The sequence below is a fragment of the Polypterus senegalus genome, chromosome 2 (assembly GCF_016835505.1).
Source record: "Polypterus senegalus isolate Bchr_013 chromosome 2, ASM1683550v1, whole genome shotgun sequence".
NCBI lineage: Eukaryota > Metazoa > Chordata > Cladistia > Polypteriformes > Polypteridae > Polypterus > Polypterus senegalus.
Genome location: NC_053155.1, coordinates 151,520,739 through 151,547,874, shown reverse-complemented (window position 1 = coordinate 151,547,874; position 27,136 = coordinate 151,520,739). Strand labels below are relative to the sequence as shown.

The window sequence follows — 27,136 nt, the reverse complement described above, 5'->3', positions numbered from 1 at the left end:
CGTTCATTATCCTAATGCAAGGTTTAAACCAGCCTTTCTCAACCAATGTGTTGCCGACAGTGGGTCACAAAGCACACAAGGAAAAAATATATTCAGTTTCAGTTACTTAAATGCAATGAAACTACCAGGGGCCTGGCAAAGAGCTTGACATTGGTTGTCGGTAAATTTCATCAATGGCAATACCCTCAACCTCCTCTTTGAATCATGCTCATTTCACCAAGATGGGACAATACCCATACAGTTCAATTACTGTCTACAGGTCATCAAAAAACTTAAAAAGGTAAAACAAAGGTTTAATCCTCATGGGGGCAAGAATGGTCAAGTTAACAGCTAACTTCTATGTCTTTGGTTTTCCTTCAAGGTTCTGATATCTCCAGAGTGCCCACACAGACATGGAGAATTGGTGAGAACTCCACATGGACAACATCAGACACATGCTATTTGAAGCTAGGACATTGGACCCACGAAACATAAGTGGTAACTTCTGTGCTAAATTGATAAAAAGATTATATCAGTGTTATTAAATCACCAAGCATTTACATTTTTATAACTGAAAATAATTTTAATATATATTCCTATTAACCACTTCAAAGCTGGTTCTCTTTTTGTATCCAGCGCTGTCAGGACAATAACTGGCTGCCTGCAAACTGAGACTGGAAGAACAGGAATAGTTATAATATGTTAATAAATATTAGATTACTATTAATTTAGTGTACACACATTCCTGACGTCAAGATCATGTAATTAGTCAAAAGCAAAGCAGACTAGCTTAAAATCCAATCTAGTAACAATTTTTGAATAATGTCTGGAAAACCCCATTAGTCAGAAGGGAGGGGCTTGTACAAAGTGTGTGTTTAACAATACATAACCCTGAAATTTATCTAAGGTTTTGCCACTATGCTTCAGAAAAACACTCAGACCTGTAACACAAATTAGAAATAACTAAGTTAAAATATTATGGAGCTAATATTGTCTCTTGAAGTAAAGAGTGACTTTATAGTGTCAACACATGAATAGCTTATGTCAGATATGCTGATATTTACTTATTAAGCTCCTTAAAACACTTGCATATTTTTTTTGATGTGTAGCATTTACAGAATTCGGAAGAAAACTATTCTATCCTAATAGAGAGGATTGGAGGTTGGCAGGATTTTCATTAACACATTAAATAATAGCAGGTAAAAACTAATGCAACTGCTTTGTACCTTTAGTTTCTAAGTCTTGCACTATTATTTTAAACAAAACTTGCAGGTTTAAAATATCTGATATTTGGGCATTAGTACTCAAAGCTAATAATAACTGTTTGTGGGTGCGGTTCAGGTCACAATTCTTAAATTAGCAGAGTGATTTATGCTGTGGATTTAATTAACATTTATTTGTGGGGCACAGTTCAGAGGCAGTTTAATAGGTGCTGGTATGTATCTGATGCAGTTCTTGAAAAACTGGACCCCCCACAGGATTATACCATCGATCAAATGTAAAGAGGTAAAACTATCAATTTTTTCCCCCAAAGAATATATTCAACCACTGCAAACTACAGACTTTATTCAAGGAAAGCATTCTTCTCTTATCTGCTCTAACAAGACTAACCAGATTTCAACAATTTGGAAGTTGACAATTAAATCAAAAGCTTCTGAATTATGTCTCTGTGAAGTATCAAATGCCTTTAAGTGTTTTGGAAAAAGTATGTTGTACATTATGGCTTTTGTCACAACAAAACTCATGCTAACTTTTCCAAATTATTCCAATTTTTTTTTTTTTTAAAGATCTGATCTTTCTAAATCAATTGCTCCTCTCAGATGTCATTATAGGCATACTGCTTTCCTTCATGCATGACCACAGTCCCTTTCATCAAAACAGGAAAAAAATAAAATAAAAAAACTTCACAAGCCACTTACTGCCAAACATACTTTCATTGTGACAAAGCTATTTATCAAAGGTTAATTAAGCAAGTTAATCTAGCATGTTTTGAAAGCTATGTTACACTATGAATTTTTCAGACATGATTATTAACAAATGCTATTCAGTCTAAATATTTAATAGTTGCCTTGAATGCTTGCATATTGTAATCTTTTTAGTTAGCCAATAAAAAGTGTCATTTTGCTTGACTTTTTACAATATTTAATAGAAAATACAAAAAAAAACACACAGAAAAGATAGTCACAAATAATACTGTAACAAACATTTAAACCAAAAACTCACTATAAGCCTTTTTTACTAAATTACATTAAATCATTTTAATAAAAACTAAGCACATATATAAAATATATACTTCATAACCTGGTATTACTGTAAACATACCAAAAATTGAATAGTAAAGTTGGTTACCAGTCATGTAAGTTAAACCTGAAGTAGTATTTTCAAGCTGAAAGTTTAAACAACAAATTTAGTAATAAAATAATATAAAGTTGATAAAACACAAAATTAAAATACACTCTTACTTTATTCGAAATGTGATGTTTTTGATAGTTTCCAAAACTGCAGAGTACAGCCCAAACACTTCACTAGCATAAGTTAGATTCTGAAATAAGGCCTAAAGCTTAAGCTGACATAGATAGCAATCCTGACTAACAGAGTTTACAAACAGCAATAAAACGTGAGTACTGATATAAAGGGAAAAATCAATTAAAAAACTACCAAGGAACATTTACCTTGTTACCAAAGAATAACCACTGATAAGATTGGAGCTCATCTGCCATCTGAGAACATTAAGCATCAACAAATCCAGCTAGCCTACTTTAATGCTGTGGGAGGAAAAATACCATATATAGAAAAAGGAACATTCCATTGCAATCAGGAGGTTCTTACAGAATTCTACAAGCACATTACACTATTAAACAGGGAGGATTTTGGAGCTCATTTTGGCAAATGGAGAGAGAGTATAAAGTGGGTGAACAGGGTTCAAAGCCAGGACTATATGAGTGGCTAAGGTAACAAAGGTTTGAAAATAGGATAAAGAGTTGGTGTGTGCAAAAATGCTAGTGGATAAGGGGTTTTAAGTAGGATGACTATACAGACAAGTCTTGGTGAATAAGAAGAAACCAAACTAATCTCTCTATATATAAAAAAAACCCAACTCCTGGAATGTCTCCAGAGGGGACTGGGCAGTCTAATGGTCTGGAATCCCTACAGATTTTATTTTTTCTCTAGCCGTCTGGAGTTTTTTTGTTTTTTCTGTCCCCTGGCCATTGAACCTTACTCTTATTCGATGTTAATTAATGTTGATTTATTTTGTTTTCTTATTGTCTTTTATTTTTCTATTCTTTATTATGTAAAGCACTTTGAGTTACTGTTTGTATGAAAATGTGCTATATAAATAAATGTTGTTGTTGTTGTTGGAATGGAAAAGCAAGGCAACAATACGTAATCTTCTCTGAAGTTCTCGGAAGACATTTAAAAGACCCGCGAGACAAAAAAGACTGGCCACGGAGCGTCTCATGGGGACTGTAAACATGAGACTTGGTGCCAAGAGATTGTCCCAAGGCAGTCTTGTGGGAACGTGGAACATAAGATTCTTGCAAGACACGCCCTTCTTATCAAATATGAGCACGTACAGCCAGTACAACATTCAGTCATGTAAACTCACGTAGCACACACAGATCCTGTGCTCTCAGCAAAGAAGAAAGCAGCGCAGAAAAAAGAGACCCAAGGCACGATACACATGCAGAGAAAGGTACAGAATATGAAAGCAGTAAAATTCGAAAGTATTGTAGTGTCCCAGCCAAGCTGAAGCCTTTTTTGCTTTAAGTGACTGTTAGGTCCGATCGAGAGAGAGCAGAGTACAGCACGGAAGACTGATAGCGGGGTACTGATTGATGCGTTAAGGGGGAGGCGAGACCCGTGGGAGGAGGGGTTAGAGAGCGTGCTAGAAAGTCATGTTTGGGGTTAAGCAGTCGTCAACTGTTAAAGTAGAACTTTTGTGACACTTCATTACGTCAGTTGCTACAGTATCAAAAAAAAGATACTACAGATCGCATTGACGCAAACAAAAGGAAATTAATTATCAGAACCAGATGAAACTGAAAAAATAGCAGGACAAATCAAGGTCAGAAATAAACGGCAAAGAGTGTAAAACAAAGTATTTTCGCCTTCGGATCATTCAATGCACAAAATGTGCATGTACACAATAATGGACCATACGCTATGAGAATCTGTGGTCCCGCATAACAGCAACGATTCCAAAGAAGAAAAAAAAAAGCTTTTAAAATTGTATATCCGATTAACCAAACAAAGAGTTGGCGCTATACACATGAAGAGTAGGTTACAGATTATGAAAGCAGTGGAATTCGAAAGGCTCAAAAAAAAAAAAAAAAAAAACGATACACATGCAGAGAAAGTTAAAGAATATGAAACTAGGAAAATTAGAAAGTATAAAACTAAAAAACTAAAGATCTCAGTATCGCAAACAAACGGAAATTACTCGAAAAAGGGTAAATAATCACCACGGACCAGGGGTAACTGAAACAAAAGCAGGAAAAAACGAGGTAAAAAATAAAACACAGAGTAGAAAACAAAGTAAACGTCATAAAGAGGTTATAAAACAAGGTGGGCAAACACATGCAGAGCATGTTAGAGATAATGAAAACTGGAATTCAAAAGACTAAAAAAACACCGGCATGAAACACATGCACAGCAAGATACAGAATATGAAAGCAGAAAAAAAACGACAGTGTCAAAACAAAGAAAGTAAACATCGTATTAGCGCAAACAAAGAGAAATTATTACTCGGCGAAATAATGAAAAGGAGAATAGAGATCAAATATATGGACATAGGTGACATGTCAGAAGTATGTAAATATTGTAAGGCTTTGAAGTGTAAGTCAGAGAATTTCAAAAACGGGGTTTAACTCACATGCATTTATTGGTTACTTTGCAAAAAAAATTATTAACTGCAGATGATGTGGATGGTTTTGTCTGTGCTGAAATTCCAAACAGAGAAACCTATCCTAAATTACAGTACAAAGTCATTAAACACAAGTCTCACTGACCTAATTTAAAAGATTCAGCATATTGGGACGCAAAAGATTCCAAATATTGTTTTTACAGAAGTTCTGAAATAAAAGTGAAACTAATGAAACAGCAACAATTCAAAGAAAAAAAAAATCTTACAAGTGTGTATCCGGAAAACCAAACATGGGGGTTGGTGAGCGAAGCGAGCAGGCGTTGATGCCCCCTAGTAATTAAAAAAAAAAAAATTGGATAATACTAAATAGTTTGGTAAATGATACACAAATGAAAACAAACTACAGTATATTAATTCTTTAACGTGATATATACCCTGTTCTTAGACTACTGGAATATGTTTTTCACCATCATCACTCCCTTTATAACAATGCTTCTCAGGTTCAGTCCTGTGGCCGTTATATCTCCAGTTTGCATTGCAACCAACTGTTACCTTCATTTAGTAAACGGTTCTTTACCAGTTTCTATGTTTTGGTGTCAACACAAATTATAAAACTGATTTTTCCAAATATTTCTTATCAAAATTTAGCAAGAATTTACACACTACATAAGTGTGAGAGACAGCTGCACGTTACTGGGCTGATCACACACCTATTGGGCTAATTGTTCGTTTAGAAAGAACAACAACACCAGAGAGTAGTTTCAACCCTTTTTAAGGCATGGCATCATATACTTTAATACAATGATCCCTCGCTATATCGCGCTTCGACTTTAGAGGCTTCACTCCATCGCGGATTTTAAATGTAAGCATATCTAAATATATATCACGGATTTTTCACTGGTTTGCGGATTTCTGCGGACAATGGGTCTTTTAATTTAGGTTACATGTTTCCTCAGTTTGTTTGCCCAATTGATTACATACAAGGGACGCTATTGGCGGATGGCTGAGAAGCTACACAATCACAGCACGTATTACATATTAAATAAAACTCCTCAATGATATACGAGGTGCTTCGCACACTTAAAAGCTCTAACAGCCCGTATTGATTTTTGATTGTTTGTTTTTCTCTGTCTCTCTCACTCTCTCTGACATTCTCTGCTCCTATCGGAAGGGGTGTGAGCAGAGTGGCTGTTTGCTTAGAAGATACGGATGCTCCTCTAAAAAATGCTGAAAGACTACTTTCACATTGATCCCTTCATTGCAGCCGCTTTATTGCAGTGCTTCGCATACTTAAAAACCGAACAGCCCTATTGATTTTTGATTGTTTACATTTCTCTCCCTCTCTGACATTCTCTGCTACACGCACTCCTTTGAAGAGGAAGATATGTTTGCATTCTTTTAACTGTGAGAAAGAACTGTAATCTCTGTCTTGTCATGGAGCACAGTTTAAACTTTTGACTAAAGGGTGTTATTTCATGTCTAGAGGGCTCTAATAATGTTAAAAACATATTTAGAAGGTCGTAAACAGGTTTTCTATGCTTTAACTGCGAAAATATTAGATTTATAAATAAAGAATCCTACTTCGTGGAAATTCATTTGTCTGTCTGGAGCGGATTAACCGCGATAAACAAGGGTTTACTGTATAACTGTGCAGAGAATATTTATAAACAATGTGGGAGAGTTTCTAAGGGCTTAAAATATATAAAAATAACCATACAAACATATGGTTTTTACTTCGCAGATTTTCACCTAGCGCGGGGGGTTCTGGAACACAACCCTCGCGATCGAGGAGGGATTACTGCAGTTGTATTGATATATAATTTATGTTGGGTTGGGGGATATCTAAACAAAAATAAATACATATAAACTAGGTACCACTGGAGTGTATTCCCAAACAAAAAATTCAAAATGTCAAAACTAAACCATTATAGATTACCCAAGAACAATTACAATCCACCAAAATTTTGATTCATTTAAACTTGAAATTATATTCTTTAAGTCATTCAACAGATGGCTTTATTGCCACAATTACCAAATACTGCAACCGCATGAGGCATAGAATTGTGAAAGCAGCATTTAAAGAATATAAATACATAACATAACTCCTTAAATGTTAACAGTGAAAAGTATTAAACCCCTGTTCACTAGCATACAGCAACATGGTTATAATGTCACATTTAAACATACAAAATTAAATGTTATGAGTGTTAGTTTTAAACTTAAAATACATTAAACTTGTTAATTCTTACAAGAAACAGAACACTTACTTTGTCAGCAACACACAATACAAAATTAGCAGGTTTTTACTCAGACACGGAACAGAAACAAAATGGTGTGCATGTGTGAATACGAAGCAGGGAATTTTAAACAATAAGGATACTTTACTGTTTACTAATCTTAGTTAATATTTCTATAATGATCATGACTATTATTCCACTTACACAGGTGTTTATAACACTGCATTAGCTGTAGGCTTTCTGTAATCAGTATGGTGTGACCTGATGTCTGCTCTACTCATCATTAATTGCCATCACTAGAATACAATTAATGTATCAAACTTCACAGAAACTTTGAAAAATGCTGAACAGCAGCGATCAGTATCAAAACACCCAAGAAAATAAAATCAAATTACTTGTGTAATTGTGCAAACAATTTCTTTATTATGTATGAACTGGATACAGTAAGTACATAAACATCTACTCACATCTGATGTTTCCTATATACAAATAATGCCGCCGTTACTGTTTTCTTGCTTGTAATAAACAAACAGCTAAATCTAGTTGACTTTACAAATATAATGGACACCTGTACTTATCATGTTAACTTTAAGAAGTTGTTTGAACTCTCCTTTTAGCAACCAGCATAAGGCTGTTTAAGATACATGAATTAAAAAAATATGTATCAAATTTCCAATGAAAATAACACGGACAACTCAGTTCTTTATAAATGACATGCTTGCATCCTTAACATGCTGAACAAGAATCTTGGTTATGACATCACTCTTGTCTTCCAAAAGAAGCATCCTGGATGTTGGATCAGTTAAGCATGCCACTAAGCTACCATGTCATCCCTATGAATTTCATTCATCCATCTATCTATCAAACATCTCTTAACAAGAGCAGGGTCATGGGGCACCTGAAGCCTATCTTTCCAAGCTTCAGATGAAAGGCAGGAACAATTCCTGAACAGGGTTCCAGCCCATCGTAGGCATGTCACCACAGCATATACTCTTACAATTTTAAGGGAGAATGCAGCACTAGGTTAGAAATTAAGATTTTTAATTTTAAAAATCAATAAAAGGTTCATACAGTGACTCCTTAACTAAAGGAAACTTCAAATTTACTATTTTGTTGATATTTACCTTTGTTAGTATGTGAATTTCAATAAAGATGTTGGCAAAACCTTTATTCAAACTGCAAAGTTTGCACTGAACCATAATTTGCAACATATTTCATAATGCAAGTATTAGTGACATGCATTTATTTTTTATTTATTCTGATTGACACAAAAGAATGTGTAATGAAATCTACTGCATTTCTAATATTAAGTAAGCCACTAGTCAACAGTTTTTTTGTTAGATGATGTGAGAGAAAGCGTCAAGTCCAAGTGATCCTCACAGAGGATTAGGGGGCAAGTAGAAGACATCCAGATAAGAAAAGGTATTTTGAAAAGGAAGTTTCTGGAGTAAGAAATGTAATTGGTAAGTAGTTTGTAAACTATTCTGTAAACAGAGCTGCACTTCCTGTTGATTTAGCTCAGCAAACTCAACTTTCATTCAAAACAGGCATCACTAGAAACTCTTTGAGAAATGCTAGTAGAAACAAATTGTAGAGACATTTCCTTATATTCTGGACTGTCCATTTTGTTATGCTTAACAGGAGTACCAGTCTTTAAAGAGTAAAATGCTGAGATGAAGTGAAATGAACTGGGTTAAGAACTGCATAAAAGAACATTCTTTCATCTATTGGTTATTATGCTAGGGAAAGTCTGTTAAGTGCTGTTTAAGGGAGTGCAATATACAGCAAGTGGCTAAAAGCACTACAAGATCTGCTTGTAATTGGCTACACAGGGATGCTTTACTGTGACCTCCACTATCTCTGAATGCAAAGCTGCCATTTCTGACGTAGGTAACAAGCAGCAATGCTGAATGTGGAGTTGCTGCTTCAACACACTATTGAAGCATGAATTTAGTTGCATGGGCTCCACATATTGAAGACAAGAACAAATAGAATTCATTAGCCTCCAGAAGGGAGACAGGTTTTAGAAGGATGAGTGCCCCTTCCCCATCCAAGAAGAAATTCCTGGGGATGAGAGACAGGTTTTAGACTTATGAGCCTGAACAAATGGGACAGGGACACTTAGAAACTTGTAAAAAGTCAGAAGATAAGCTGGCTAGGAAAAAAGCAGATCAAATGATGACCTGATGAAAGCAAACCCAACAGAAAGCAGACAAGAAGCAGTTGATCAGAGACAGAAGACCTGACAAGAAGAAAGTCAAATTCAGACTTCTTATAACTAAGATTAAGCCATCTGGGATCAAAACACACATACTGAATGTGTTGCTGATCTTTGTCTGCTTTCAGAACTACAGGGTAATCTAGGTTATACAATATGAAAGACACAAGAATTGTCAACTGGATTTTATAGAGCAACAAAACAGTAGACCTTTTTTTTTATAGGCATCATTTGAAGATAGAAGAGCAAATGCCAGAGGACCCTGAGACCAGGAGGAAATCCCCTCATGCTATCAAGCATTACAATACTTGTAAATTCTATTATGTTAGTCATGTTACCTGCACTGAAATTTCCTTGTGTGTCCTGATCTCTGAACTTTGAAATAAAATATACGAGATCAAGAACTCACAGCATGTATTGAATCATTTCTTTCTTACACTAGCTCAGCTAATGTAAGGATTCACTGAAAATGCATTTCTCAATCAAACTCTCTTAGCATTTCTTCCTATAGCTCCTTTTTATACACAGAATGCAGCTCAGAATGCTTTACAAGAAGTCAACAAAATGATTACAAGAAAACAAAAACAAGTTTCCATAAACCATACAAAATATGGAAATTACTAACAAGGTCCCATACTGGCAAAGATAAATAAGCAAAATAGAAAGGACCCAGTATCAAGAATAGAGAGGATGCACTTTAAAAAAAAACTACCTTTAATAGTCTTCTGCAATCAGACATGCTTGTACCTATGAGTAAAAACTGATACCTGCTTCAGTATAGTAAAATGAGTTGTGCTAATAATAATAATAGTAATAATGTTTTAAATAAAAGTATTTAACTGAAAGTAACATGAAAGCAGAGGATGGAAAAGAATTAGACCTTTTTATGCAAGGTGTAAATTCTGGTTATGTACTGCATCAGGATGTAGTATGCAAAAAGGAAAAGAAATAAGCAAAATAATAATAAGTAAAAATAAAAAAACAACCAAATTCCTTTCTTTAACAAACTTCAGCAATGTGAATAATGTACTATTTCTTTAACATTAAAGTTTAAGATGCACCTACGTGTTGTACTGCTTCCAAGCTATGGTCGAGTTTAAATTTTTTACAGGATTCAGAATTTGAATCTTTGGTTTCAGATGCAGAAGAAATTTTACTGAAGTTTTCACATTTTCTTCTCTTCTCCAAAAACTTCACACTCTGCTTATTACTTGAGACTGGAAAAAATTAAGCATAACAAATTATTTTCATTTAATGAAATGGAAACATCTAAAGTGGACATCAAAAGTCTACAGATACTTAAAACCATTATCACTAAACCAGACCCTCAATTGTGTAAATCAACTGTATGTCCAAATTCTGCACATGCCTAACGCAAGAATCTGGGTGTGAGGTGCCTGGAGTTGTATAGAGTAAATAACATATCCTTATTTGGAACACATGCATTTCATATGTGTTACGTATCTACAATGATCTAGGTACATGTAGGAGGACAGAAAATGTGAAGTAAGTGTTGAACACATACAAACCGGATTCCAAAAAAGTTGGGACACTAAACAAATTGTGAATAAAAACTGAATGCAATGATGTGGAGATGGCAAATGTCAATATTTTATTTGTAATAGAACATAGATGACAGATCAAACGTTTAATCCGAGTAAAGGAAAAATATGTTGATTCAAAATTTCACGGTGTCAACAAATCCCAAAAAAGTTGGGACAAGTAGCAATAAGAGGCTGGAAAAAGTAAATTTGAGCATAACGAAGAGCTGGAAGACCAATTAACACTAATTAGGTCAATTGGCAACATGATTGGGTATAAAAAGAGCTTCTCAGAGTGGCAGTGCCTCTAAGAAGCCAAGATGAGTAGAGGATCACCAATTCCCACAATGTTGCGCAGAAAGATAGTGGAGCAATATCAGAAAGGTGTTACCCAGCGAAAAATTGCAAAGACTTTGCATCTATCATCATCAACTGTGCATAACATCATCCGCAGATTCAGAGAATCTGGAACAATCTCTGTGCGTAAGGGTCAAGGCCGTAAAACCATACTGGATGCCCGTGATCTCCGGGCCCTTAAACGACACTTCAACACAACCAGGAATGCTACTGTAAAGGAAATCACAGAATGGGCTCAGGAATACTTCCAGAAACCATTGTCAGTGAACACAATCCACCGTGCCATCCGCCGTTGCCAGCTGAAACTCTACAGTGCAAAGAAGAAGCCATTTCTAAGCAAGATCCACAAGCTCAGGCGTTTTCACTGGGCCAGGGATCATTTAAAATAGAGTGTGGCAAAATGGAAGACTGTTCTGTGGTCAGACGAGTTCGAAGTTCTTTTTGGAATTCTGGGACGCCATGTCATCCGGACCAAAGAGGACAAGGACAACCCAAGTTGTTCTCAACGCTCAGTACAGAAGCCTGCATCTCTGATGGTATAGGGTTGCATGAGTGCGTGTGGCATGGGCAGCTTGCATGTCTGGAAAGACACCATCAATGCAGAAAAATATATTCAGGTTCTAGAACAACATATGCTCCCATCCAGACGTCATCTCTTTCAGGGAAGACCCTGCATTTTTCAACAAGATAATGCCAGACCACATTCTGCATCAATCACAACATCATGGCTGCGTAGGAGAAGGATCCGGGTACTGAAATGGCCAGTCTGCAGTCCAGATCTTTCACCTATAGAGAACATTTGGTGCATCATCAAGATGCAACAAAGAAGGCCCAAGACGATTGAAGAGTTAGAGGCCTGTATTAGACAAGAATGGCAGAGCATTCCTATTTCTAAACTTGAGAAACTGGTCTCCTCTGTCCCCAGACATCTGTTGAGTGTTGTAAGAAGAAGTGGAGATGCCACACAGTGGTGAAAATGGCCTTGTCCCAAATTTTTTGGGATTTGTTGACACCATGAAATTCTGTATCAACATATTTTTCCCTTAAAATGATACATTTTCTCAGTTTAAACTTTTGTTCCGTGATTTATGTTCTATTCTGAATAAAATATTAGAAGTTGGCACCTCCACATCATTGCATTCAGTTTTTATTCACGATTTGTATAGTGTCCCAACTTTTTTGGAATCCGGTTTGTACCTGAAACAGAAACTTAATGTTACTAATGACAAAATTTTGACATTAAGTGTATAATGTGTGAAGTCTTTAGTCCAAATATCAAATAAACACTTTCTCAAAAGGTACAAGTATACCAAAACAAGTGCGTTTTTATTCAAGTATATAACCAAAGAAAAAGAAATGAGGTTAGGGTACAACTCTGATACGACCAAGTGGGTGGTGCAGCGGGAAGAACTGCTGACTAATAGAATAAAAACATACATTTAATTTCAGCATGTAACAGCCAGTGAAAATTTATGGTAGCTTTTTTTTTTTTTTTATTCAGTGTTATTCTCTCAGTCACATTCACGCACCCGCCGATCTCACAATGCCGTTTTCAAAGAAAGACGTGCTATAACAGAGGTGAATTCAGATGAGGATGAGGGTCCTACATCGAAGAAAGAGAACAGAAGCCCTCAGTGTGAGAAACATCCACTCACGTATAAGAACAACACAGCTACACCAGGTGTAAAGGCAAAAGATGGCACCGTTTGGATGAAGCAACAGGTTGGGTGTCCTCCTGCCAGTGAATATGCCACACGCATGTCCTTCAATGAAGCAGCTGGGCTTAAAGAGCTCAACCAAGGTATCGTGCAAAGTTCTGTTTGCGATTATGTTTCTTGATGGTCTTTATATGAAAAACATTTATATGTTACTTATACAAACATTATATCAAATGTTGTAGACCTATATTTATTTACTTGTATTCTTACAGTGTAAAGTCACAAGTAGACTGCAGAGCTTCCTGTGTTTGAATGATATAGGCATGCTCACAAAGTACATGTGTAATGCCACTCCTTATTTAGGAAAAGATCAGTTACATAAGTGCGATGGAAGCCTTTCACCTGCAGCTATAGACACTTCAGTACCCTAGCAACTCTCCACAATAGTGTTTAGATCTGGCAGTGCCATGCTGACGGTGTATGTGCCCCAAAAAAGAAGTCTGACTGCATACCACCACCGGTACCCACTGCTCACGTACTAAAGTGTCAGCATGATTGCAGACACAGAACACAAATGAAATGCATGTGTTCCAAATAATGATATATTATTTACCCAATACAACTTCAAGCACCTCACATCCAGATAAACAGACTTCAGCTGGGAGAACTTTTTGTCCGACTTGAGCTGCGGCAGTGGGTGGGATGGGATAGCAGTCTGCTTGCTGCTTGTGCTGATCGAGACATTTGCAAAACAAAAGACAGTAATGGAGAGGTGAGAAGGAATTTAAGGTGGCCCAGGATTACAAGATTTTTCGTAGGCTTCAGGGATTCTAGTGTTAAAACTCCCTTCACTAAACCGGCCCCACAATTAAGTAAGTCAACTGTTTTCTCTCAAGACACATCTTACAAAAGAATTACTGATATCAGAAGAACTGCCCCTCCTCCTCATTCATTGGTTAAGAGTCCTGTCTTTAATTCAAATGCATAGTGCTGTGGGAAATACATTTTTCCTGTTAACATTCAATGCAGACTTTTTAGGGAGTAACTTAATAATATTTTAGCAAAAACGCACAATGTTTTGCACATTTTGAACATGAGTGGAAAACAGACATGTGGATTATGCAACAGAAGTTGTGTGTTTTTTACATTTTTTCTATGGAGGTTTTCACATTGTTTTTACCCAGTACAGAATCGGTCACCATTACAGTTCTAATATGTTACAGAAATTTCTCTCTTTTTGCATTAAAATATGGGATTAAACTTTTTCTCTGCCATCAATACAGAGCACATGGAATAAATAACAACAGTTAAACAATCATTTTTGGGTGGAGAATTCCTTTAAGTGTTTCTACTACAGACCAGGGGCCTCATGTATAACGCCGTGCATAGAACTCGCACTATAACATGGTGTAAGCACAAAAGCCGAAATGTGCTTACGCACAGTAAAATCCAGATGCAGGAATCTGTGCATACTCCAACTTCCACGTTCTTCTGCTACATAAATCCCGATAGCGTGAAAAGTAATGCTCGTGCACGCGCTTTATGTAACGCCCCAACTCCTCTCAGAATTACGCCTCTTTGAATATGCAAATCAATATAAATCGCCCTTAAGCTCAGCCTTCTGTGAAAAGACAATGGGAAAAGCATGGGGGAAAATATAAGAATTTCAGCGAATACCAAGTGGAGGCAAAGGAAAAACATACTATTTGTTCAAATAAACCGTGGTATAATCAACAAAAGGAACTTGATCGAGTGACATAGTGTGTTGGAGAAACTTGAAAGCTCACGTTCACAAAATCGCACAGTGCCGGAAATAAAAAAGATGTCACATGTCAAAGTCGCCGTGAAAAGGCGGGTTGTAGCCCACTGTCTGAGTGTCATATGAAAGCTTATTAGGGTACAAAGAAAAAAGGCACACAGTGGGGAAAAAGCACGAAATGTCAACTTCAATCTCGAAATTTCCACTTTAATCACGTACTTTATTTTGTCATTAAAGTAGAACATCATAAACTTCATCTTAAAATCGTTTCAATTAACCAGTTTCTCAAATCACATCGTAATTAAAGTAGCACGTTAAATGCTTTGTTTTGTATTTGATGTTCTATGTGATCTGTGTGTGTGAATCACTAATTGCTTCTTAAACCGGCTGTCTTCCTCCAACTGGACACAGAATCTCTGAATAACTAAAATACTGAGATGTATACGTGATATCATTTTTATGATGATAGGAGTTAAAGCATGTTATTAAACATGTGTTTCTCTTTGATGAAATAATTTATTGCAGCAGTACTCAGGGGCGGCTCTAGGCTTGTGGTGGCACAGGGCAGAGGAAGAATCGGTGGCTCCTTCCCCGCCAATGTCAGTAAGGTAGCTTATGCACGGTGGATGGCCACGTCCGTTGCAGACACTGCATAGCCGCCTCGTGCTCATGACACAAGCATTTAATTTTAGCCGAAATTTGTCGCTGCGTTTTTAGCTGTGTTGTTATTTTCTGTTTCTGTTTTATATTCAATATATATTGGCGTAGCCGCCACTGCAGTCCTTGCTTTTCTTTCCCAAGTAACCGATCGCCACACAATCAGCTCTGTAATAGGAGTTAAGCCATCTGTAAGCTTAGCGCCGATTCTTCAAAACGTTTAAAAAACATTGAAGTATTTTTGTAGTACATGTTTAATTATTCTATCCTTCACGACACTCCCAGTGAAGAATATAGATTATTTAAATTAAGTTAAAGTTTTATCCGTATAATTTAATAAACATATTTTGCTGCATTTCACCTTAAAAATGATATTGTCATCATATGTAAATACGTGCTTTAAAAAGTGGCTCAGGTTGTGCGATGATATAACTATAGTGCAAGTTTACAGTGGGGTGATTGTACTTATAAGTACAAACAGTTCTACAAGGTGCAATTGATTAAGTGCATTTAAAGTTCTTGGGCTGAAACTGTTTCTGAACCACGAGGTCCGTACAGGAAAGGCTTTAAAACGTTTTGCAGTGGCTGAGACAGCGTGTCCTTGAAGCTGTATACCGATAATTCTCTTTCCGATCAGCTGCTGCTGTGATTCACACTCAGATACAGTGATATAAATACTCCGAGTGCTGCAGTGAGAGAAATATGGAAAAAGATGATACGCTGTGGCAACTCCTAACGGGAGGAGCTGAAAGAAGAAGAAGAAGAAGGTGCAGTGAGAGTAACAACGCTAAAGCAGTTATGGTATTTGGAATACTATGGCTGTTCCCTGGACCATTACAGTGGGTACGGAAAGCATTCAGACCCCCTTCAATTTTTCACTCTTTGTTATTCTTTGTTACTCCTCATTAATGTACACACAGCACCCCATATTGACAGACAAAAAAAAGAATTTTTGAAATTGTTGCAGATTTATTAAAAAAGAAAAACTGAAATATCACATGGTCCTAAGTATTCAGACCCTTTGCTGTGACACTTACAGTATATATTTAACTCAGGTGCTTCCATTTCTTCTGATCATCCTTGAGATCACCTTCATTTGAGTCCAGCTGTGTTTGATTATACTGATTGGACTTGATTAGGAAAGCCACACACCTGTCTATATAAGACCTTACAGCTCACAATGCATGTCAGAGCAAAGGAGAATCATGAGGTCAAAGGAACTGCCTGAAGAGCTCAGAGACAGAATTGTGGCAAGGCACAGATCTGGCCAAGGTTACAAAAAAATTTCTGCTGCACTTAAGGTTCCCAAGAGCACAGTGGCCTCCATAATCCTTAAATGGAAGACGTTTGGGATGACCAGAACCCTTCCTAGAGCTGGCCGTCCGGCCAAGCCGAGCTACCGGGGGAGTAAAGCCTTGGTGAGAGAGGTAAATAAGAACCCAAAGATCACTTTGGCTGAGCTGCAGAGATGCAGTCAGGAGATGGGAGAAAGTTGTAGAAAACCAACCATCACTGCAGCCCTCCACCAGTCAGGGCTTTATGGCAGAGTGGCCTGTCGGAAGCCTCTCCTCAGTACAAGACACATGACAGCCCGCATTGAGTTTGCTAAAAGACACCTGAAGATTCTCTGGTCTGATGAGACCAAGAACTTTTTGGCCTTAATTCTAACTGGTATGTGTGGAGACAACCAGGCACTGCTCATCACTTGTCCAATACAGTCTCCACAGTGAAGCATGGCGGTGGCAGCATCATGCTGTGGGGGTGTTTTTCAGCTGCAGGGACTGGTTGCAATCGAGAGAAAGATGAATGCAGCAAAGTACAGGTTTTTTTCTGGACAAAAACCTTCTCCAGAGTGCTAAGGACCTCAGACTGGGCCGAAGGTTTACCTTCCAACAAGACAATGACCCTAAGCACACAGCTAAAATAACGAAGGGGTGGCTTCACAACAGCTCTGTGACTGTTCTTGAATGGCCCAGCCAGAGCCCTGACTTAAACCCAATTGAGCATCTCTGGAGAGACCTAAAAATGGCTGTCCACCAACGTTTATCATCCAACCTGACAGAACTGGAGAGGATCTGCAAGGAGGAATGGCAGAGAATCCCCAAATCAGGTCTGAAAAACTTGTTGCATCTTTCCCAAGAAGACTCATGGCTGTATTAGTTTAAACGGTGATTCTACTAAATACTGAGCAAAGGGTCTGAATACTTAGGACCTTGTGATATTTCAGTTTTTCTTTTTTAATAAATCTACAACAATATAAAAATTATTTTTTTTGTCTGTCAATATGGGGTGCTGTGTGTACATTAATGAGGGAAAAAATTAATTTAAATGATTTTAGCAAATGGCTGCAATATAACAAAGAGTGAAAAATTGAAGGGGGTCTGAATACTTTCCGTACCCACTGTATATTGTTACAAGTTAATTACAATCAGATGCATTACAATAATAAACAATATGCGGTTAGTTTTTATAAAGCCGCGTCAGGAAAATAAGGTGTAACCACACAGGAACAGTAGCACTGCTTTGACGCTGGGTTCCGCCAGTCTGCAAAACCGAGCGGAGAACTTGCTTACGAAAAGGTATGAGGTACCGTGGAAAAGTGCGTGGCTTTACGCCAAGTGTAGGTTTTATACATCGCGATTTGAACGTGGAAAAGTCCTTTTGCAGCATTTCTGTGTGTACGCACCGTTCATACATGAGGCCCCAGGAAACAAACATATGGTCAGCTGGAACAAAGATATTACAGTTAGGTCCATAAATATTTGGACAGAGACAACTTTTTTTCTAATTTTGGTTCTGTACATTACCACAATTAATTTTAAATGAAACAACTCTGATGCAGTTGAAGTTCAGACTTTCAGCTTTAATTCAGTGGGTTGAACAAAAAGATTGCATAAAAATGTGAGGCAACTAAAGCATTTCTTTAACACAATCCATTTATTTCAGGGGCTCAAAAGTAATTGGACAAATTAAATAATTGAAAATAAAATGTTAATTTCTAATACTTGGTTGAAAACCCTTTGCTGGCAATGATAGCCTGAAGTCTTGAACTCATGGACATCACCAGATGCTGGGTTTCCTCCTTTTTAATGCTCTGTCAGGCCTTTACTGCAGTGGCTTTCAGTTGATGTTTGTTTGTGGGCCTTTCTGTCTGAAGTTTAGTCTTCAACAAGTGAAATGCATGCTCAACTGGGTTAAGATCAGGTGACTGACTTGGCCATTCAAGAATTTTCCACTTTTTTGCTTTAATAAACTCCTGGGTTGCTTTGTCTGTATGTTTTGGGTCACTGTCCATCTGTATCATGAAACAACGCCCAATCAATTTGACTGCATTTAGCTGGATTTGAGCAGACAGTATGTCTCTGAACACCTCAGAATTCATTCGGCTGCTTCTGTCCTGTGCCACATCATCAATAAACACTAGTGTCCCAGTGCCACTGGCAGCCATGCACGCCCAAGCCATCACACTGCCTCCACCGTGTTTTACAGATGATGTGGTATGCTTTGGATAATGAGCTGTTCCATGCCTTCTCTATACTTTTTTCTTGCCATCATTCTGGTAGAGGTTGATCTTGGTTTCATCTGGCCAAAGAATGTTTTTCCAGAACTGTGCTGGCTTTTTTTTAGATGTTCTTTAGCAAAGTCCAATCTAACCTTTCTATTCTTGAGGCTGATGAGTGGCTTGCACCTTGCAGTGCACCCTCTGTATTTACTTTCATGCAGTCTTCTCTTTATGGTAGACTTGGATATCGATACGCCTACCCCCTGGAGAGTGTTGTTCACTTTGTTGGCTGTTGTGAAGGGGTTTCTCTTCACCATGGAAATGATTCTGCTATCATCCACCACTGTTGTCTTCCGTGGACGTCCAGGTCTTTTTGCGTTGCTGAGTTCACCAGTGCTTGCTTTCTTTCTCAGGATGTACCAAACTGTAGATTTTGCCATTCGTAATACTGTAACAATTTCTTGGATGGATTTTTTCTGTTTTTGCAGCTTAAGGATGGCTTCTTTTACCTGCATGGAGAGCTCCTTTGACCACATGTTGTCTGTTCACAGCAAAATATTCCACATGCAAGCACCACACCTCAAATCAACATCTGCTTAATTGATAATGACATAACGACGGACTTGCCCACACCTGCCCATGAAATAGCCTTTGAGTCAATTGTCCAATTACTTTTGAGCCCCTGAAACAAAGGGATTGTGTTAAAAAATGCTTTAGTTGCCTCACATTTTTATGCAATCTTTTTGTTCAACCCACTGAATTAAAGCTGAAAGTCTGCACTTCAACTGCATCTGAGATGTTTCATTTAAAATTCATTGTGGTAATGTACAGACCCAAAATTAGAAAAAAGTTGTCTCTGTCCAAATATTTATGGACCTAACTGTATACTTCTGGTGAGTTTGTATGTGCCATACAAAGTGATTTCATTTTGTTTACAAATAAGACACATTTATTTTTTTTAAATGCCAACCTTTAGTATCAACATTGGATCTCCTCAGAGGAACAATACATTTTTTTCTCAAATTTTCAGTTTCCTTGGCAATGAAAGAATCAGATGCTCTCCTAGGACGTAACCTGGGGTGGGGAATAAATAAAGTAAAATGTATTACAAAGTAAAAATGTATTATCCTTTAATTGACAACTATTATTTAAGAAATAAAATGAAGTTGCCAATTTTTAATCCATGTATACATTATATTAACTGTCCAGTCCAGCATAATAATGGACTATGGTCTAGCACTTACATTCAAGTGTAGAAACATCAAAAAACTGAAATCAATTAACAGAGTTTTACAACAGTCCACAATACCTACAACATCATTTGTAAAATGCTTACTCAAGGGAGTCATTTTCAATATGACAATTCCAATGTGTTAGTCGTATATACTAATAAAATGCAGTGCATTTTTCAATATAACAGATTATGTATAGAACCAAATCTATAGTACTGTGGGGAAAAAGCTGATGGTATGATCACAGGAATGCCAAACCTAGGTCATGGGAGGCCAGGATATCCTCTTTAGAGCTGTCAAATGAATCTGTTATTCATTTGCACAATTTATTCCCATGTTCATTTTGCTGAATTAATTAGGGATGATAACCAGAATTTTTAACAGACTCAAATGAGATTAGTTGTACCGTCTCATTCTTTTTTTACTTCCAATATTTTATTTTCTAGTTAAATATTTTCTCATTAAGTTGCCTCAATTACATGGCATTTAGAATAGGGTTCTCAAAAGTATTGTTAATGTTTGTGGTACGACATCTATTTCAATGAAAAATGGAATACAATCAATTACTGCATTCATAATAAAATGCATTCCAATAGTCAAAGCATTTCAAACATTAAACCTGAATATCCTCAACTGAGTCCCACTACCACAGAGATTATTTATATATAAATATACAAATACACACCACGCTCTATAAAGTGTATATCTATGAGCACATGTAAATACAGACCCCCTTTATGATTATTGGCACCCTGAAAAATAAGAGAAATCCACACTTTAATTAAATTTATTCTAAGAAAAAGATAATATCTTATCAAGAAATAATTATTTTTAACAAAACTACATGTGCCACGATTATATGCACTACAAATTTGTATAAACAAATGTACAGGTATCTGAAGCAACTTTTCCATTTATAACTTATCAGCGTGAGGAGAAACTTTCAAGCGTTAATCCAGAATTCCTGTTTCACTGGAATATAAATATGTGGCGGCACAGAGGCCAAATTCCCTTATTCATTGATCAATATGGGAAAGAAAAGAGAACATACAAATTAATTGAGTGAAACGTGTGTTAATAGTCAAGGAATGGCTATGAAGAAATTGTATTTGCTATATGACTGAAAATGCCTATAAATTCAAATCAACTGAAACTGTTGCCTGCTTGCCTGGAAGAGGACCCAAGTTTATTTTCCCGCCATGCACAGTGAGCAGGATGGTAAGAGAGGTAGAAAAAAATTCTCTTAAGAATAACTGTTGGAGAAATGCAGTGGCATCTTAAGATCACCAACTAGCCAAAACTACCGTCAAATAAAAGATTTGGAAGACATGCCAGAAAAATACCGGTCCTGTCATTTAATCATAAATTCAAGTAGTTTGCTAAACCCTACTGGAAGTTAAACTGGAACCAAAAATGGTTAAAGAAACACAAAAATCAAGATAATCAAAGAAAGGGAGGTTATACAAACTATTAAATATAAGGATTCCAATAATCATAGCATGTGTAGTTTTGTTAAAAAAAAATAATTATTTCTTCATGAGGAATGTTTTTTTCCCTAAAAAAAATTAAAGGCTGGATTTCTCTCATTTTTTTAGTGTGAGATTAAGGTAATTTTTAATAACCCTTTTTACTTATCTTTATCAGAGGTGCCAATAATACAATAAATACATAATACAAGAATAAACTCTGTGTTTCATATACTCGCAACTGGAAACCCATTTTTCCCAGGCCCTGCAAGTATGTATGTATGTATGTGTGGGAGTATGTGTTTGTATAGACTTAAATGTAAGACTATTTGCATACATTTCAGTCACGCCATGTAGAAATCACAACACTTGGTTTCAGAGCACCATAGTGTTTATGACATAAGCTACATTTTGTATATTAAATCAGTCATGTTTAGTACTTTGTTGAATATCCCACGCATGCTACGATTGTTTGAAGTCTGCGATTCACAGACATCAGCAGGTACTGAATATTTTCTCTAGCGATGCCACTTCCTTTTCGTCTCCATATTTTGCTCTTGCCATTACTCTGATACAGGTTAATCTTTGCCTCATCTGTCCACAAGACTTTTATCCAGAATTCTGCAGGCTCTTTCAAGTAATTTTTCAGAAACTATAATTTTGCCATTTTGTTTTTATAGCTAACTGGTGTTTTGCATCTTGCAGTGTGGCATCTGTATTTCTGTTCATAAAGTCTTCAGTGAATAGAAGCCTCTGATACATACACATGTGCTTCATTAAGACTGTTTCTGATCTGGGGCATTTGAGGCATTTTCTTTATTAAAGTAAGGATTCTTGTCATCAGCAGTGGCAGTCTTTCGTGGCTTACCAGTCCCTTTGCGATTACTGAGATCACCAATGCATTCTTTCTTCTTAATGATATTCCAGATAGTTGATTTAGGCAATCCTTAAGTTTTACCAATGTCTCCAATGGTTTTATTCTGTTTTTTCAGTCTAATAGTGGTTTCTTTGACTTGGAACAGACCTTGCCCTCATGTTGAACAATGGCAACTATAGACTCTAAAGGTAATCTGTAGGTAGAAGCAAGTCTAGGCATCTTATGCCTGCACTAATGAAGCACTGAAACATACCTGAATAATCAAAAACACACCTGTAATGCTAATTGCCTTAAACATTATGGTGCCCTGAAATGTGGGGCCATGTAGAAAAAGTAATTTCTAAATGTTGTGACTGAAATATGCAAATACCCTTAAATTAAAGTTTGCAATGTAAACTTTAATCACATCCAAATTGTTTGATTTGAAATTTTAAACTGTAGAATAGAGGAGTAAATCCAGAAAAAATGTGTCTCTATTCCAAAACATTATGGAGAGCACTGTATATACACACACTCTTAGGCAATGTACAGTGTATACACTTAGTGGATACAAAACATATTCAGAACCCCTTCACCTTTTTCATTTCGGCACAAATACTTAGATAATTTACTCAGTACTCAGCTGAAGCACCTTTGGCAGTGATTACAGCCTGGAGTATTCTTGAGTATGACTCTACAAGCTTTGTCCACCTGAATTTGGGAAATTTCTGCCATTCTTCATTGCAGATGTTAATCTATGTCCGGTTGGATGGGGACAGTCGGTGGACATCTATTTTCAGATCTTTACAGAAATGCTCCATTTGTTTCAAATCCAAGCAACTCAAGGACATTCCCAGAGTAGTTCCTAAGCTACTTCTCTGTGGTCATTACTTTGTGCTTAGGGTTATCATACTGTTCAAAGGTGAACCAGTGGCCCAGTCTGTGGTCCAGAGTGCTCTGCAGCAGGTTTTCATTAAAGATATCACTGTATTTTGCTCTATTCAGCTTTCCCTCAACCCTGTGTAGTCTCCTGGTCCCCGTCACTGAAAAGCCACCTCAAAACATGTACTGTCACCACCATTCTTCATAGTTGGAATGCTTTCACAAAGCAAGACACTAGTCTTTGTTCATCATATCAGAGAATCTTGTTTCCCACAGCATGTGAGACATTTAGGCACCTTTTTGCAAACTCCAAGCAGGCTTCTGTGTTTTTTTTCCCAGATTACTGGAGTGCTGCAGTGATGACTGTCCTTCTGAAAGTTCCTGCCATCTCCACACATGTTCTCTAAAGCCCTTTTCCCAAGATAGCTCAGTTTGGCTGGATGGACAGTCCTAAGAAGGGTTGTGGTTATTCCAAAATGTAAAAATTATGAAGTCACCCATGTACTAGGGAACCTTTAATGCTGTGGGATTTCTTTTTGTAGTCTTCCCAAGATCTGTGCTTCAACACAATCCCATCTTTAATCCAAACAGACAATTCATTTGACTTCATAGCTTGGTTTTTGCTCTGATACACATTGTTAACTGTCTTTCCTAATCATGTTCAATCAACAGAAGAGCCCAGAGGTTGACTCCGAACAAGGTGTGGAAATTGTCAATGTTGATCGATATAACAGGATGCATCTGTATCAATGTGATACTTCAGATTTCTTATTTTTAATACATTAGCAAAAAATTTCAAAAATCCCATTTGACTTTATCATTCTGGGGTAATAAAAGTACTACTTGATGTAGGGAAAATTTTAATTAAAACGATATAAGCACCAATTATGGCAAGGTGGCAAACTGAAGGTCACTGTTAAAAAGGTACTGGAGATGGCTCGGGCATCTGATCAGAATTCCTCCTGGACGCCTCCCTGTGAGGTGTTTTGGCCACGTCTAACCAGGAGAAGGCCCATGGAAGACCCAGGACACGTTGGAGGGACTATGTCTCCCGGCTGGCCTGGGAACACCTCGGGATTCCCCCGAAAGAGCTAGAAGTGGCGGCCAGGGAGAGGGAAGTCTGGGCATCTCTGCTCAAGCTGCTGCCCTCGCAACGCAATCTCGGATAAGCAGAAGAGGATGGATAGATGGATGGATTTGACACTTCCTCATAAAATATGCCATGTAAAGTTTTGTTCAGACTCTGGTTCTCTCTTGGCAGGACTTCATTCAGCAGCTATCAGACTTCTCTGGCTCCTCCAGATTTCTGGAATTCTTTGTTCATCATTTCACTCCTACCAATCCACTGCTTTGGTATCTCCAGTATCTGCCTGCTGCTGCAAGGATCCTGGTCAAAACTCTTTTCTGACCTGCCATTCTCTGGACAGTTCTGTTCCTTGATATCTCCAATCCTTGTTCTCTCCTCATGCCCCTGACTGACCATCCTCTTGCAAGACACACTAAGACTAAACAATGTTTCTCCACTCTGCTCCAAAACCGTTGGATGATCTCCCTTTATCTATTTGAACTGTAGGCTAATTTTCTTGTGTTTAGGCATCTTTTTAAAAACACAAAAAACACAACTTTGCATTAAATATTTTGGAACTGCTTACAGTGGTGTGAAAAACTATTTGCCCCCTTCCTGATTTCTTATTCTTTTGCATGTTTGTCACACAAAATGTTTCTGATCATCAAACACATTTAACCATTAGTCAAATATAACACAAGTAAACACAAAATGCAGTTTTTAAATGATGGTTTTTATTATTTAGGGAGAAAAAAAAATCAAAACCTACATGGCCATGTGTGAAAAAGTAATTGCCCCCTGAACCTAATAACTAGTTGGGCCACCCTTAGCAGCAATAACTGCAATCAAGCATTTGTGATAACTTGCAATGAGTCTTTTACAACACTCTGGAGGAATTCTGGCCCACTCATCTTTGCAGAATTGTTGTAATTCAGCTTTATTTGAGGGTTTTCTAGCATGAACCGCCTTTTTAAGGTCATGCAATAGCATCTCAATTGGATTCAGGTCAGGACTTTGACTAGGCCACTCCAAAGTCTTCATTTTGTTTTTCTTCAGCCATTCAGAGGTGGATTTGCTGGTGTGTTTTGGGTCATGTGTGTTGCAGTACCCAAGATCGCTTCAGCTTGAGTTGACGAACAGATGGCCGGACATTCTCCTTCAGGATTTTTTGGTAGACAGCAGAATTCATGGTTCCATCTATCACAGCAAGCCTTCCAGGTCCTGAAGCAGCAAAACAACCCCAGACCATCACACTACCACCACCATATTTTACTGTTGGTATGATGTTCTTTTTCTGAAATGCTGTGTTCCTTTAACGCCAGATGTAACGGGACATTTACCTTCCAAAAAGTTCAAGTTTTGTCTCATCAGTCCACAAGGTATTTTCCCAAAAGTCTTGGCAATAATTGAGATGTTTCTTAGCAAAATTGAGACGAGCCCTAATGTTCCTTTTGCTTAACAGTGGTTTGCGTCTTGGAAATCTGCCATGCAGGCCGTTTTTGCCCAGTCTCTTTTTTATGGTGGAGTCATGAACATTGACCTTAATTAAGGCAAGTGAGGCCTGCAGTTCTTTAAACGTTGTCCTGGGGTCTTTTGTGACCTCTTGGATGAGTCGTCTCTGCGCTCTTGGGGTAAATTTGGTCGGCCGGCCACTCCTGGGAAGGTTCACCACTGTTCCATGTTTTTGCCATTTGTGGATAATGGCTCTCACTGTGGTTCGCTGGAGTCCCAAAGCTTTAGAAATGGCTTTATATCCTTTACCAGACTGATAGATCTCAATTACTTCTGTTCTCATTTGTTCCTGAATTTCTTTGGATCTTGGCATGATGTCTAGGTTTTGAGGTGCTTTTGGTCTACTACTCTGTGTCAGGCAGCTCTTACTTAAGTGATTTCTTGATTGAAACAGATGTGGCAGTAATCAGGCCTGGGGGTGGCTATGGAAATTGAACTCCGGTGTGATACACCACAGTTAGGTTATTTTATTAACAAGGGGGCAATTACTTTTTCACACAGGGCCATGTAGGTTTGGATTTTTTTTCTCCCTAAATAATAAAACCACCATTTAAAAACTGCATTTTGTGTTTACTTGTGTTATATTTGACTAATGGTTAAATGTGTTTGATAATCAGAAACATTTTGTGTGACAAACATGCAAAAGAATAAGAAATCAGGAAGGGGGCAAATAGTTTCTCCCCTACAGAATAGCTGCTGCTGGACTGACAAATAGCTTAGGATACTGTTTTGTCTTAGTCTAGTTGCAGGTAAAATGATGTAGTAGTAGTTCTCCCTCTTGCTCGCTTTACCTATTTCTCTTTTGCTTTTGATGCTTCCACATCCATTCTTGAATGTATTATAACTTGCTTTCTAAGTCAATAATAAATAATAATTGTTCCCAAATATGCACATACTAAACACTGACTTGAAGAGGGTGAATTCTTATGCAATCGATTATAAAAAAAATCATCATCTGGATTTAACTAAGCAAATAGGTAAGTGCCTTTCATTGGATAAGTACTGTAGTGATTAATATGCTTCAGCTGTCAACAAGTTATTTAAACCAAAGTGATGTGGTGGCTAGCTTCTAAATTCTTAAACAACTATGTTGGAAGACATATCTTGTGGTCATGAAAAAGATGTTGCACTGTTTCAGTTTGCTAGGGAGCATACAGACTGGACTCTGGAGGAATGGAAAAAGGTCTTGTGGTCTGAGGAGTCCAAATGTGTCCTGTTCCAGGGTGATGGGCATATCAGATTAAGAAGAGTGGCAGCCTAGTGCCTACTGTACAAGCCTGTAGAGACAGTGTTATGATCTGGGGTTGCTTCAGTTAGTCAGGTCTAGGTTCAGCAACATTATGTGCTCAA

The 27,136-nt window shown here is 37.4% G+C and overlaps 1 protein-coding gene across 4 annotated transcripts in view; it reads right to left on the bottom strand.

The window, feature by feature from the left end:
* The window catches only part of senp7 (SUMO specific peptidase 7), a 190,703-nt gene that overhangs the window by 99,677 nt on the left and 63,890 nt on the right, over positions 1–27,136 (bottom strand). For 2 of the 4 annotated variants that reach the window (XM_039744831.1, XM_039744832.1), the window contains exons 4-5: positions 19,743–19,846; positions 10,364–10,515 (exon numbers count right to left, since the gene is read on the bottom strand). In XM_039744831.1, the coding sequence (XP_039600765.1) occupies positions 10,364–10,515; positions 19,743–19,846 (256 nt within the window). Of the gene's footprint in view, positions 1–2,651; positions 2,715–5,109; positions 5,140–10,363; positions 10,516–19,742; positions 19,847–27,136 lie in introns of those variants that run through there. The other 2 variants (XM_039744834.1, XM_039744833.1) reach the window with 2 other exon arrangements.